We start from the raw sequence: 11,411 nt of genomic DNA on the forward strand, positions 1-11,411 counted from the left end.
GTGGGGCTCTGCTGGGCTAGCCCTGTCAGCTGGGCAGGTCCCATGTCCACAGCCCCCAGTGTCCCTTCCTGGCTCCTCCTGCCCCCCTCGCCTTGCGGCTGGGCTGCTCCACCCCGGGGAAGGTGCAGGTGGGACGCGTGGTTTAGCAGTGGGGCAGGGGCCTTCACCCACCCTTGGCTTTCTGGGGCCAGGCACTCTGCTGCTGCCAACCCAAGCACATGAACCCTCTGCAGGCTGCAGAGGCTGGGACCGTCCCACCCAGGTCTGGGCCACAATTCCAGCTGGATGGTGATAAATTGGAGCCAGGACAGAGATGATAAACGATTAGAAACCCTGCCCTAGGGACAGACCCCAGGCGCTCAGTCTATTCAGCGTGGGTGCGGGGGGGAAGCCGATCAGTCTGTAAGTACCTCCCTGGGCAACGGATCTCTGAGACCAGACTCAGTGGAGCAGAGCAAGGGCTGACACGGGCCCATGGCTGGAATGCAGGGGGGTGTTTTTACAGGAGAGTAACTAACCCCTGGACCCGCCCCAAGGGCCATTCACTCTTGGTTCCTTCTGGCTTTGGACTCTGGGAGCCCCAGGCCCCTGAGAACAGCCTTGTGCGCTGCCTGCAGGGAGCCCCAGGCCTGCTCCCCTGGAGCTGCCCCAGCCCACCCTCACCATAGCCAGCTCTGGCTCTACCACCCTTGGGACTGGGTTAGATGGGGTGCTGGGCCCTGCCCACACTGCAGCTCAGGGAGCTCCCAGGAGTGAAGCAGGGCTGGGCTCCCCACTCCCAGGGTGCTTTGGGGCCTCTGGTTGCTGCTGGGGGAAAAGCCCCGGGCTGGCCTCCCCTAGGCAGCTCGGGGGCAGCTGGCTCTGCAGGGCCCCCCCAGCATTGTGGGCCTGGGCAGTACTGGCTGGGGGTGGGGCTGTTGTCACCCGCTCCGTGCCCTCGTTCCCGGCTCTGTCATGCCCCGGCAGCACAGGGAGAGCTCAGTGCAGCGACAGCCTTTATTGAAACAAAATAAGCTACGCAAATAGCTACAGCCCTCAGCAGCGCCCGCTGCTCTCTGCGCCCGCTGCCCAGGCCCAGAAAGAACCAGGCTAAGGACTGAGGGGCCCAGCTTAGCTCAGCCAGGTCCTCCACGCTCCCTCCTTGGCTGAGGTCTTCGCCCCGGCCCAGTCCAGGCTGGGGCATGTGGCTTTCGCCCTCCCCAAGAAGGGGATCACTTAGGGCAAGGATCCCTGCTCCCACACAACACCCCCACTGGCGGTGAGCCACTGCCCCGACCGAGGAAAGGCCCCTGTACTACGGGAGCCACCAGGGCTGGGGTCCTGCTGGGAGGAGGGGCCTACGGGCTCTGCCCCACAATGAGGTGACTCCCAAAGGTGCAGTGCTGCTGTGCCGGTGTGTCCCACTCTGTCCCTCCCCAGGGGGTGAGCAGAAGCCATGAGGACTAACATGTAGATGGGTGGCTTGTGGCCCCTGCAGTTACATGGAAAGGGGCCGTGCTCTCTGCACGCTCCCCAGCGGAGCCTGTGGGCGCTCACTGCTCCTGCGTGCCCCAGGAGATGTAGTCGGGGCGTGTGGCCGCGTGGTACTCGTCAATCAGCTGCTGCACGATCTCCCGGGAGTTGTCCAGCTCGTCAAAGTTGTCCTTGAAGATATCCTCCTTGCGGAACTGCTCCAGGAAGGCCTCCCTCTTGCGGAGCTTGTCATACTGCCGGCATGTCCGCTCGAACAGCTGTGCCGGCCCCAAATCCCCGTGAATGTGGGGGCACAGCCCGGCCCTCACCCCACACGCCAGGGGAAAGTGCTGGATGGTCCCTGGGAGCTGGGGCATCCCCATGGCTACCCTGGGGAGAGGGGGAGGCCCTGTGGCTACCCTGGCTCACCACCTGGGGTGATACAGAGCAAGCCCACGTGAAGGGCTCTCAGAAAACCTCTGCGTGTGGGGCTCTACCACAGCCAGGCTGTGATCTGGGGAACACCCTGCGCTCCCCAAGCTGCTTTCAGCAGAGGGCTTGCCAAGGGGCTAGGTGACTTTGCCAAGGTCCTGGAGGCAGTGACAGAGGTGGGAAGTAGAACCCTGGAGTCCTGCCTCCTGGCCCTGGGCTTTACTCTCACGAGGAGGCTGTTCCTCCAATGGCAGCATGGCCCCGCAGGGCAGGACAAAGGGAACCCTCTACTGGGTTAATGGACAAACCCAGCGGACAGTGTCTGTTCCTGCCAATGGATTCAGCAGGCGAGTTTATGGGGTCGGAGGCTGGGGGAGGGGCATGGAACTGCACCCGGAATGACTTTCTACTGAAGGAAACGCTGCAGGGCGACCAACTGGCCCCATCCCCCAATTCCAGTCACTGCCTTCTCTAGCCTGGCTGGGCCGCCACGCTCTGCAGTGCCACCCGCGGCCTTCTCTGGCAGGGCTGGGGCAGGAGGCAGCAAGAGCCGAGTCAAAAGATACATGAGAGCAAGTGAAGGTGAAAGCCCCTGCCTCTCCAAGCAGCCTCCCTGCTAAGGGCACTCGGCTCCCCAGGGCAGGGGGGTGGGGGAGTGAGGGGCCTTGCCCCTACTCACCGAGGAGATGTTGGTGTGGTTTGCCATCATCAGGCCGCTGACACGGTGAGCAGACGGCAGGTACGGGGACTTCCTGGACAGCGCCACCTGGATGCTGGCAGGGCCCCAGGGGATGAAGTTGGCCAGTTTCCTCTCCCGGATTCTCTGCAGGCTCTTGTGAACCTAGGGAGACACAGGCAAGAGCTGGCAGTGGTGCTCCAGCCACCTGCCCTGGCGAGATTCACAGCATGAGGGGCCAGGGGGCTGGTCCCTCAGCAAACAGCGTAAACGGGTACAGAGCACCGTGAACTCCCCAGCGCTGGCCTAGTTGCTCGGCCAGACGCTCTGTGCAGACCAAGGGGCACGGTCCCAGTGCTGCTCGTGGGGCAGGCACCTCTGCTGGCAGAGGACGTGACGACAGGCAGCCTTTCCCAGGGCAGCATCCAGGCAGCTAGGCCCCTGCCGCACCTGCAACGTTAGCCCTTTGGCCGGCTCTGCCAGCAACTGTTTCCTGCATGGACCCTGCAAGCCTGGCTGAGGTGGGCGTCCGAGCCCGCTCCCCACTGCAACGCCTGGCCCGCTCCCACGCCCAGCCCTAGCGGCATCTGCCTGCATGATGCCCAGGACTGCACAACTCAGCCAGCACTGGCGTGGGCCAGGGTTACAGCTCGCTCACCTGCGTCGGGTCCACCTCACCCTGGATGATGTTCAGGATGGCGATGTAGCAGTGGTTGGTCTGTCTGTCCCGCCCCGTAGAGACCATGACGTTCTTAGGCTGCAACAATCTTCTCATCACGTCCAGGACTGTGGTTTTCCGCACGCTGGCCACCTGCAAACGCCAGCACGGGGCACTCAGGGGGAGACCGCCCCTGTGCCCTGTCCCGGGGGGGTGGCGGAGCCACGCACATGCATGGCGTAGGGGCTCTGCCGCCCTCGCCTGAAGTTAGTGAGCAGAGGCCAATCCCTGGCCAGCCAGCGAAGAGAGAGAGACACACACACAAGCCCTGTGGAGCGGGCCAGTCACATGCACAGGCACAGAGCTGCATGCAGGAGGTCACAGGACAGCGGTGGCCCAGCCTGGAGGCTTGGAGCGATGCCCTTTCCAGGGGTTCTAGGGAGCCAGCCGGTCTCCCCTCCCCCACCCTGGCACTGGAGGAGTTGAGTTAACTGGAGCTCAGAGAGAGCCAGCAAAGGCCTGGGAAGTGGCTATTGGAGCGTCTTGCGGGGAGGCTCCCGAGCAGGGCCTGGGCTCACACTTCATGGGGGACTCGCGGGGAGCAGAGCAGCCAGGCCCCGCTCAGCCGGTCCCCAGGGCACGTCACGCGGGGCTGTGCTGCCCGCTGCCCACCTCCCGCACAGAGGGATGGGGCAGGGCGGGGAGCTCACATGCTGGGAACGTGGCCAGCAAACCCTCCCCCACCCTTCTCCAGAGGGTGCCCAATTAACCCCTGCACGCAGCAGGCTTGGCCGTAGCACTCCCTGCCTTCCCATAATGCACCTAGCCTGGCTGCAGCTCTCTGCAGCAGGCAACATGCCCCAACAGGCAGCGACTGAAGGGTTAATCGTCGGCTGCGCAGGGTGTGAAAGGAAGCTGCACGCCAGGCCCTAGGCTGGAAGAGCTGCAGCGTGGCTGCTCCGGGTGACTGTGGGGAGCGCTGGCTGGGCTGTTATTAAATGCCACAGCACCTGGGCACTAGGAAAGGCTGGCCCCAGTGGTGGCTGGCAGGGGGAGAAGAGCCAGCCCCACAGCTGCTGCAGCCGCTGAACGCTCTGGGAAAGCAAACCCCCCTTCTCGTCCCCAGAGCCAGGATGCAATGGCTCGCTTGGAGGCGCGTGAAGGCCCATCCCCTCCGCCCCAGGCTGGGCACGGCGTGCTCCGCTGGCCAGGCTTCCGGGGACTTGCAGAGAGGTGGCCCCAGGCTGGAAGTGGGGAAGTTAAGTCAGACACCTATTAACTACCGCAGAGTCCCCCCCAGCACAGGAGAGGACAGAGCACACTGGGTACCCGTTTCAGAGCCAGCAGCCTTTCCGATTTGCTTCTCTGAGCAACGTCCTGGGGAAATGCAGGTCGACAGGAGGAGAAAGGGCCCGGTTAGCTGAGCAGAACGGTGCCGCGGAGCCAACCCAGCAGCATCTCCTGCAGACCCAGAACACTGGCCCAGCCACCCTTCGCTACGGCCCAGTGGAGTCCTGGCTCCCGCTGGGAACTGTGATCAAGTGTCCTGCTCACCTAGCCCCAGTGGAAAGACCATGAGCCCCTGCAGAGAGGGCTGGTGCCTGTGCTCGCCAGGGTGGAATCTCTGGGGCTGGTATCCAGTACTCCCACCTGGAGCAGTGCATGGCAAGGCACCATGGCGTCCTGCCCCAGCGGGCTGGATCTGAGCACCCGTAGCCTGGGAATAGCCCCACTGCACTCCCTGGGATGGACGGGGTGCTGGCAGAGCGTAAGCACCCAGTCTTACCATGCGTGGGAGAGGGATATCCCCTCCCCGAGGCATTCACAGCAGCTTGGGGTGGGGCCAGGCAGGGTGGGGGCAGGGGTCCCGCCATGCCAGGGGCTAAGCAAGGAGGGTGGGGTGCATGGTAGTGCATGCGAGCTGAGAGGCAGACAGCAGCTAAGCTGCAGGGAGCCTCAGGGCCACAACAGAGGAGCTTGGCTGAGGTGCGGGAGGCGACCGGGAGCCAGCGTAGGGCTGGCGCAGGGCTGCCCGTGTGCCTGGGGAACTGCAGCACATACCGACTGGTCTGTGGTGAGCGGTGTGTACCCCGTCATCAGGAAGTGGAGTCGGGGGGTGGGGATGAGCGAGGCGATCAGCCCAATCAGGTCGTTGTTCATGTAGCCGGGATACCTGAGCGTGGTGGTGCTGGCAGACATGATGGTGGAGACCTGGTGCAGAGAGGGGAGAGACAGTCGGGCGGCAGGCTCTGGAGGGATTCCCTGGAGCCAGAGCTCAGCTGTGCTTTTACTCCCTAGAGAAGGGGAGTCACAAGTGCAGCAAGGGAAACGTCCCAGCTCCACACCCCGAGCCCCCCAATGGAGCTACTCATCAGCCAGCACCGAGAGGAGCCCTGGCCCAGACATGTGGCTGAGTCACCAGAGCACGCGCTCCCCAGTGGGGCTCCTCACCAGCTGGTTGATCTGGGAGAAGGACGGGTTCTGGATGTGCAGTCGGTCTGTGGCGATCCGGTTCAGGGCTGTGTTGTCCAGAACCACCTAAAAAAAGAAAGAAAGTCGGCCCCATCAGAGCAGACAGGGCCCAGAGGAGGCCAAGCCACTGACTGAGGCCAGCTCCCCGGGCGAGAGCACTGATCCATACAGCCTCAGCTCAGCGGGCCTGGATACCACAGCACAACTGGGCCAGCAGACACATTCCTGGGGCCGGCGATCCCGGGGCGTAACTGACACTGGCAAGAGAAAGCTCTTCTCCTCCTCCCGGAGCCCTCCCAAGACAGTGCTGGCCCCCAGGCCAGCACATCCATCCTCTAGGCCCAAGCAGTCTTAAAGCAGTTTTAAAAAAGGAGGGTAGGGAGAGAAGGTGCCGTCCAACAGGGGCTGCTCTGCCAACGCAGCCGTGCCTGTTCCTCCGAGTGCCAGAGATAAGGAATCCCCGAGAGCAGGCGTCCTGGTTAGTATGTGCCCAAAGGCCTATGGTGGGGCTTGCTGCTGGACCCTTGGCTTCAAACCCTGGGGCAGATTACAAATGATGCTGTGGGAGCCCCGTCCTCCCCCGTGTGTGTACACCAGAGCCCCCTGCCCCTGAGAGCCCAAGGCCTGGAGTAGCAGGGAAAGCAGAAGGCAGCTGGTCCCCCACCTCCCCAGCCAATGTTCCCCCTCGCTGTCACAAGCCCCTCCGGCCCTGCAGGCCTGGCTCAGCCACCAGCCCTTCCGGGGGGAGAAGTGGAGCTCTGGGCAGTCTGCTGGGGCTCACGAGGCCCCTCTGCTCTGCCAGAGCTCATAGGCCCTTCTGTGCTCTGTAGATGCTGGCCCTCACCTCAGAGGAGGCTGATCTATTGACTTATGTCAGTCTGTGCAGGTTAGAGCTTCGAGGGCCCCTGTACTGAGTGATGGGGAGTTGGGGCTGGCTCCATGGGTCCCGCTCCGGCTTGCAGCAGAACTCTTACCACACAGTCAGCGTTCTGAGTCAGCCTCTTGAGCGTCAGCAGGGAGTTGTATGGCTGGACCACCACATCGCTCATCTCATCCTGGTTGGGGAAGACCGAGTAGGTCTGCACCAACTTCTTGGGATACCTGAGTGAGGAGAGCGCCCAGACACCTAACTGGTTAATGTCCCAGAGCCACCGCCTAAGCGCTTCCCTCCCACGAGCTCCCCGGCAGTCTCCAGCGTGCCGGGCGGCAGTGAGTCACTGCGCGGCATGCCAAAGTCTGCTCCCAGGGAGGAGAGGAATTTGTCCCAGCAATGCTGCATCTTACAGCACAGGAGGAGGCTGCCAGACAAAGCCACGGGCGAGGCTGAGCCATCCACCGGCTGATTAAGCAGCTGCTCACAAGCCTTTTCTCGAGGCTGCGTGCTGGGACAGGCAGGGGCGGCTGCGCAGGGACCTTGGCTGCAGCCTCCTGCCTTGCCCAGCGTGGGCAGAGCTCCAGGAGGCAGCCATCCGATCAGAGCGGCTTGAGAGGCGACGGGGAGGCTGCAGAGCAGGGGTCCAATTCCAGAGCCTCCCCTGGACACAGCAGGAGCCGGCCCATCCCCTGGGCGGCCTGCCAGGGATTGCACAAGACAGTGTTTGGGTGGGGTGGAGGCGGGGGCCCCGGCTCTGAGTCAGCGCTCTCCAGCTTCATGCTTTGGCAGGACGCCCAGGCAGGGCCAGCCTCCCCCAGCAGGGGACTCACCTGTCATTCAGTCGCTCCAGCAGATAGGAGCCCAGCCCCGAGCCTGTTCCACCAGCAATGGAGTGGCACAGCACAAAGCCCTGGAACCAAAGGGAAGGCAGCTTAGGGGGGGCTTACCCTCACAGGCCGAACGGGGCTAGCCACGCCACCGGCTAATGCCAGAGCCTAGGCCAGGACAGATGGTGGCTGCCTCCCTCTGGATCGGGGCCAAGAACCGCTGGTGCGATCAGGCAGTCACCAAACACCCATGAGGCACAGAGAGCTGCAAACCAATCGCAGCGCTCCTGTCGGAACTGCAGGAACTCACTTCTCTGTACCCACTGAGAACAGCCCCCGGAGCCGGAGTTCAGAGCTTCCCAGGAGACAGGCAGACGCTGGAAGGGGCTACCCCCCCCCCCGCCTATTCAGTTAAACAAAACGAGCTCAAGCCCCTCCCCCACCTGCCCTAGCCATCCTCCCACCTGCTCCTTAGGCCTCTTGCCAACTGTTATTTCCCAATCGCCTTTTCCCCTCCCCTGTTGCCATGCAACAGCCAGATGTAAACAGCAGGGGGCTCTCTCTGCTGGGGTAAAGGTGAAGCTGACCACAGCCCAGGTGGGATCTGAGGCCCAGAGTCAACCCGCTCAAAGACCGAGATTCCCTCCTGCCCCAGGAATCTCAAGTGTCACTGGGAGCAACAGAAGGTTCAAAGAGTCGGGCGTCCACCTCCTCTCTGACTTGCTGAATCCCTTTGAAACCAGCTGCATGGGCTCTTCACGCAACAGCCTCCGCTGGCCCAAGCCCTCTTGAAAATAGCTGCATGCTGCCCCCCCATGGCACCAAACTGAACACCCTTCAGACTGCAAGGCCCGGACAGAGCAGGCAGATGCCACTTCAGCAGAGCTTCTCCTAACTGGAGCAGGAGAGTCATTGGAGGCCAACCTGGAAAGACGGTTGCCAAGAGGTGCAGACAGCACAGGTATGGGGCTAGCATGTTCTCCTTTCGGAAGTGGAGAGAGAAATTGTTCAGGCTGATACTAGGGGAGACAAGCAGGAGGAGTGGGATGAAATGACAAGAAGGTAAATGGAGGCCAAATATCACAAGCCCTTCCTAGTGGTGAGCTCTGGTAAGTGCTGACCATCTCCCCTGAGAAGAGTCCAACGCTGGAGTTCTTTTTAACTGGATTTGGAAAACGCTCAGTAGGGCACACAGTAGGGGCGACTCCTGCTTGCCTCAGGAGGGCTGGGGTCGAGGGGAAGGTCAAGAGGACGTGGCAGAGATGGGAAAGGCCTCCTGTCTAGGATTAACCCTTTCCACATGCTTGTTGCCTAGCACCCTGACCCCCAGAGATCGTCACAACTGCCAGGCTTCCCTAGAGACTTCAACTCCATGCAAGCAACACAGCAGAGACCTTAGAATGGGCTCCCGCTCGGAAAAAAGCAGTCTGGCTCAGAAAACAACAGGCAAGGGAAGCCAATCTGAGGCCTCCGCATTTCTTTACCTCTAAGCTGTCGCTCCCATCAGCCTCTCTGTCTATGATGTCAAAGATATCTTCGTGGATTTTTTCCCCCTGCAAGATAAAACCAAAGCAAGCTTCGGTCCACGTACTTTCCCCAGAGGAGCTGCTTCCCAGGCATAATGCAAAGCCACGTCAGCTGGGAGACGAGGCTTCCAGCCAGACCAGCAGATCCTGCTGGTGGCGAGCGGTCACCAGCGAGTCCCTGCCGAAAGGTGCGGCGCTTGCTCCAGCAATCACATGCCAGCGCCTGCTGGGAGGCAAGGCGTCCCTGACAAAATCTCAAGCCCAGGGCTCTGAACTATGGTTGCACATGCCAACTCCAGCCCTGTTACCTGTGAGAAGCCGCTGGCCCAGTTGTTCCCAGCCCCGCCGCCATGCTCGGACAGGTAGATGTTTTCCGGGTTGTACAGGTTGGCGTAGGGGGAGTTCAGAATGGAATGGATCACTCGAGGCTCGAGATCCAGCAGCACAGCTCGGGGGATGTAATGTTCATCATCTGCCTGTAACAGGGAAGGACAAGAGGGCCTAGAAACATGCCAGGGGCACAATTCCCGATTGTAAAAGAGAGAGCGTGACAGAGGATGCCCCCCACTGGTCGGAGAGAGGTATAACACACCTCTACTGGATCCTGGCACAATGGACGAGATAAAGAAACGATTATGTATTGTCTGTATTACGGGAGCACCTGGCCCGCAGCACGCTGGGGGTCAGACCTCACAGAACAAAGAGATGAGCCCTGACCCAAACAGCTCACAACTGGAGAAATTATGTAACAAATATGAACTGCTTCTTGAGTCCCCAGCACTCTACACCCACCACGGCACACCAGGCTCCAGGCCATGACAACATGCTGTTAAGCAGTAGATCTCGGCAGAGATGCCACTGAAGGAGATGAGCTGGGGCTGGACTGAGGTCGCCAGCCCCTTTCACAAACTGAATGTGGGTTGCTGGCTAGAAAGAGAGAGGGGGTGGCCAGAAACTCCCCAGTGTGAACTCAGCAAGAGGAGTAGCTAGAGGGGGGGTTTGTTCTCAACAGAGGCGATAGGCTCCACCAATAGAGAAGGATCCAGACTTAGGGATGGATTTTGTGAATTGAAATAACAACTGGGTCTTTCTACTGCTGACCCCAAAAGCCACTCTGGGCTCCAGCCACAGAGAACAGAGAGGAAATGTGAACCAGAAACTCTCGACTAAGGTCCCACCTTGGCTCTGGGAGGCTTTTAGAGATACCAGCATTATGTCAGCGGGCCGGCTGGAGTGCCGGACCTCCAGGGCTTTGTCCCTGTGGAGGAGGGATGCCTTCTGTTTGTCCAGGGGAAGGGCGCCCGGCCCAGCCTGGGCTGGATCTGAGCGATGGGCTCTGGCCCTGGGAAGGGGCAGAGCTGGCGCCCGCCGTACCTGGTAGAAGAAGACGTCTTTGCGATCGGTGCCCTCGGTGGCGAACTCCTCGACGATGCCTTCGGGGCTGATGCCATGTTCGGCACACAGCTGCTTCCAGAACTCGAACCCGACTGCAAGAGAGACCAGCTGGGGCTGGGGTGGGCTGGAGGGGAGAGACCCCCCGCTGCCCCCAGTGCCCCCCTGCTGCCCCCCCCCGGCGGGCTGGAGGGGAGAGACCCCCCCCGCTGCCCCCAGCCTCCCCCTGCTGCCCCCACCCCAGCCGGGGCTCGGGCGGGCTGGAGGGGAGACACCCCCCCGCTGCCCCCAGTGCCCCCCTGCTGCCCCCCCCGGCTGGGGCTCAGGCGGGCTGGAGGGGAGACCCCCCAGCTGCCCCCCTGCTGCCCCCACCCCAGCCAGGGCTCGGGCGGCTGGAGGGGAGAGACCCCCCCGGTGCCCCCACCCCAGCCAGGGCTCGGGCGGGCTGGAGGGGAGAGACCCCCCCGGTGCCCCCACCCCAGCCGGGGCTCGGGCGGGCTGGAGGGGAGAGACCCCTCCGCTGCCCCCAGTGCCCCCCTGCTGCCCCCAGCCCCCCACGGGCTGGAGGGGAGAGACCCGCCATGCTGCCCCCAGTGCCCCCCTGCTGCCCCCACCCCAGCCAGGGCTCGGGCGGCTGGAGGGGAGAGACCCCCCCGGTGCCCCCACCCCAGCCGGGGCTCAGGCGGGATGGAGGGGAGAGACCCCCCCGGTGCCCCCCCAGCCGGGCTAGGACGCCTGGGTTCTATGGCCGGCTCTGCCGCTGCAGGGCTGAGTGACAGGGGAAGGGGAGGGGCCTAGGCCCCGGGCCTGCTCAGTGCCTCAGTTTCCCCACTATACGCCCCGCCCCTCCCAAGCCCCTCCCCCAGTGTACGCCCCGCCTCCGGCCTCACTCTGGTTGCCGCACTGGCCCAGCTGCAGGGTGATGATCTCTCGCGGCATCTCGGCCGCTGCGCCCCGGCCCGGCTCCTCGCTGCGCCCGGCGCTGCCTTCGCGTCCTCCCGCCCGCGTCCAGCGGCACTGAGCATGCGCGAGCTGCGCGTCCGGGGAACCGCCGTTAACCCAGCCCCTGAGCGTCGTCCCGGCAACGCGCATGCGCGAGGGA

At 62.9% G+C, this 11,411-nt stretch overlaps 1 protein-coding gene across 1 annotated transcript; it reads right to left on the bottom strand.

Moving 5' to 3' along the window:
* Positions 1–982: 982 nt before the first annotated feature.
* On the bottom strand, positions 983–11,383 carry TUBG1 (tubulin gamma 1). Its single transcript, XM_005310071.5, has 11 exons — positions 11,200–11,383; positions 10,292–10,404; positions 9,226–9,393; positions 8,876–8,944; positions 7,395–7,474; positions 6,665–6,791; positions 5,670–5,756; positions 5,280–5,429; positions 3,219–3,371; positions 2,564–2,725; positions 983–1,730 (listed from the first exon to the last, which is right to left on the bottom strand). Exons 1-11 carry the CDS (start codon positions 11,246–11,248, stop codon positions 1,533–1,535), a joined length of 1,356 nt encoding a protein of 451 aa, XP_005310128.1. The 5' UTR covers positions 11,249–11,383; the 3' UTR covers positions 983–1,532.
* Positions 11,384–11,411: the final 28 nt, after the last annotated feature.

Source organism: Chrysemys picta, chromosome 24 (genome assembly GCF_011386835.1).
Source record: "Chrysemys picta bellii isolate R12L10 chromosome 24, ASM1138683v2, whole genome shotgun sequence".
NCBI lineage: Eukaryota > Metazoa > Chordata > Testudines > Emydidae > Chrysemys > Chrysemys picta.